The 2,033-nt window shown below is 55.7% G+C and overlaps 1 protein-coding gene across 1 annotated transcript in view; it reads left to right on the forward strand.

Moving 5' to 3' along the window:
- Window positions 1-1,891: 1,891 nt before the first annotated feature.
- Window positions 1,892-2,033, forward strand: part of LOC103768337 (lysyl oxidase homolog 1) — a gene marked incomplete at its 5' end in the record, with an annotated part of 2,019 nt that continues 1,877 nt past the window's right edge. The window contains one exon of the mRNA XM_008935478.1: window positions 1,892-2,024. Coding sequence (XP_008933726.1) covers window positions 1,892-2,024 — 133 coding nt within the window. The remainder of the gene's footprint in view (window positions 2,025-2,033) is intronic.

Consider the following 2,033-nt stretch of genomic DNA (forward strand, 5'->3'; position numbering starts at 1 on the left):
GGGTGTGGAGGCTGTATTCTGCCATCCCATTAGCCCCAGCGACGCGGTTTGACCCTTCACCACCGGGTCTGAGGCAGGAGACCCTACAATAACAACGGGGCCATCCAGGGCGAGCGCCGTCGTGGGGGGAAAATAAAACTCCCTGTTGGTAAAGGAGTCGGGTTTCTCTCCGGAGCGTCCAAGAATTTATTATAAACAACAGCAGGGAGGAAAAGCTGGTTTAGAAATGATGACAAATATTCCCCTTACAAGCGGGACGGGGCCCAGGGGTCTTCCTCCATCGTTTTTTTTTTTTTGTTATTAATTTTTTTAAGGGGGGGGGAAAGTCTTTTGGAGCTCTCCCGATTTCCCCCCTGGCGCGTGTGGCCCCCGTGGGTATTACATCAGCAGCGATGACCAAGCAAGCAGGGCAGGAAACGAGCTCCAATGGAGTGACGTGATCCCTCGAGGGAAGGCAGGCCCAGAAACAAGAAGGCATTGTTCTTTTTGCCCATGGAAAAAAAAGGAAAATAGGGATAAAAAAATAGGAGGGGGAAAAAAAAGGAAATGTGCTGGAAAGTGTCTGGGTGAAGAGGGAGGAGCTGGTGTGGCTGGAGCCCCCCAGGTCCCTTAGAAGGGGATAAGGAACGGGGATGAAGATGAGGATGGGGATCAGGGATGGAGATAAGGATGGAAATGAAGATAGGGGTGGGGATAAGGATGATGGTGATGATGGGGATGGAGACGGGGATGAGGATGGAGGTAAAGATAGGGATGGGTATAAGGATGGCAGTAGGGATAGGGATAGAAATAAGGATGGGGATGAGGATGGGGATAGAGACAGTGGTGGGAAAGAGGATGAAGATGGGGATGTGGATAGGGATGAATATAAGGCTGGAGATAAAGATGGGAATACAAATGGAGATGGGGACAAGGATGGGGATGGGGTTGCAGATGAGGATGGGGAGCCGGATTGGAATGGGAATGGAGACAGGAATGAGGATGGGGATGAGGATGGAGATGAAGATAGGGTTGAGGATGGAGATGGGAGTGGGCATGAAGATGAGGCTCAGTATGCAAATGGGGATGAAGATGGGGATAGGCTGGCGAGCTCACAGGAAGGAAAGATGCTAAGCAGAGGTTGTTGTGGAGCAGGGCTTGCCTTTGCAGAGGGCTGTGAGAAGGGAAACTGAGGCACAGAGTGCCTGGGGAGCACCCCTTCCATCCTGGTCCTTCTTGAGGGGCAGACATCAGGATGCTTTCTGGGTCGTGGTAGTCCCGAAGGAACCTTTGGGAAAGGGAAGTGTGAAAGGGCGTTGCTGGGAAGGGGAAGCACTGGCTCCAGCTGGGCTCTGGAATGCTTTTGGAAAGCAAGGCAGCCCCCACCCAGCCCTGCAGCTGTCCATCTGTCCATCTGTCTGTCCACAGCTTGCTTGGCCCTAGGCATGGGGCAGCGTTGGGAGCTAAAGGAGAGGAAGGATAACAGCACGGGGCTTGCACAGCTCCCACTTTCACCTCTCTTTTGCAGTGAAAAACACGACAGGAAATAGGGACCCTGCTCCCCAGAGTCCTGGCTGGCCACAGGGGGTGGGAGCCAGGGAGCTCGGGGAAACCCCAAGAAGCTGGGCAGGGCTGGGTGTAATTGCTTCCCAGAGGCCGAGTTGAGCAATGCCGCTGTAGGAAAATGGAGGCTTGGGATTTGCCAGCGGGAGCTGGGGGGTGGGGGGAAGGGGAGGAGAAGGGAGGATTTTCCATCCGCAGCTTAGAATTAAAAAAACGTGGCGGTGACCGAAGCGAAACTTCCTCTCCCCTGCTGTGCCCCCCCCCCCCGAGGGCAGGGCTGTCTGCTTCGAGGGGGGAGGCCCCCCCTCTATCCGCAAACCGCATCCCCGAGCCCTGTCCCCACCCTCAGGGCTGTCCCTCATCCTCCTGGCAGGTCTCCCCGACTTGGTGCCGGACCCCAACTATGTGCAAGCGTCCACCTACGTGCAACGAGCTCACCTGTACTCACTGCGCTGCGCGGCCGAGGCGAAGTGTCTGGCCACGCAGGCGGC

This window comes from Merops nubicus, unplaced genomic scaffold, assembly GCF_000691845.1.
Source record: "Merops nubicus isolate BGI_N331 unplaced genomic scaffold, ASM69184v1 scaffold36862, whole genome shotgun sequence".
NCBI classification, from domain to species: Eukaryota; Metazoa; Chordata; class Aves; order Coraciiformes; family Meropidae; genus Merops; species Merops nubicus.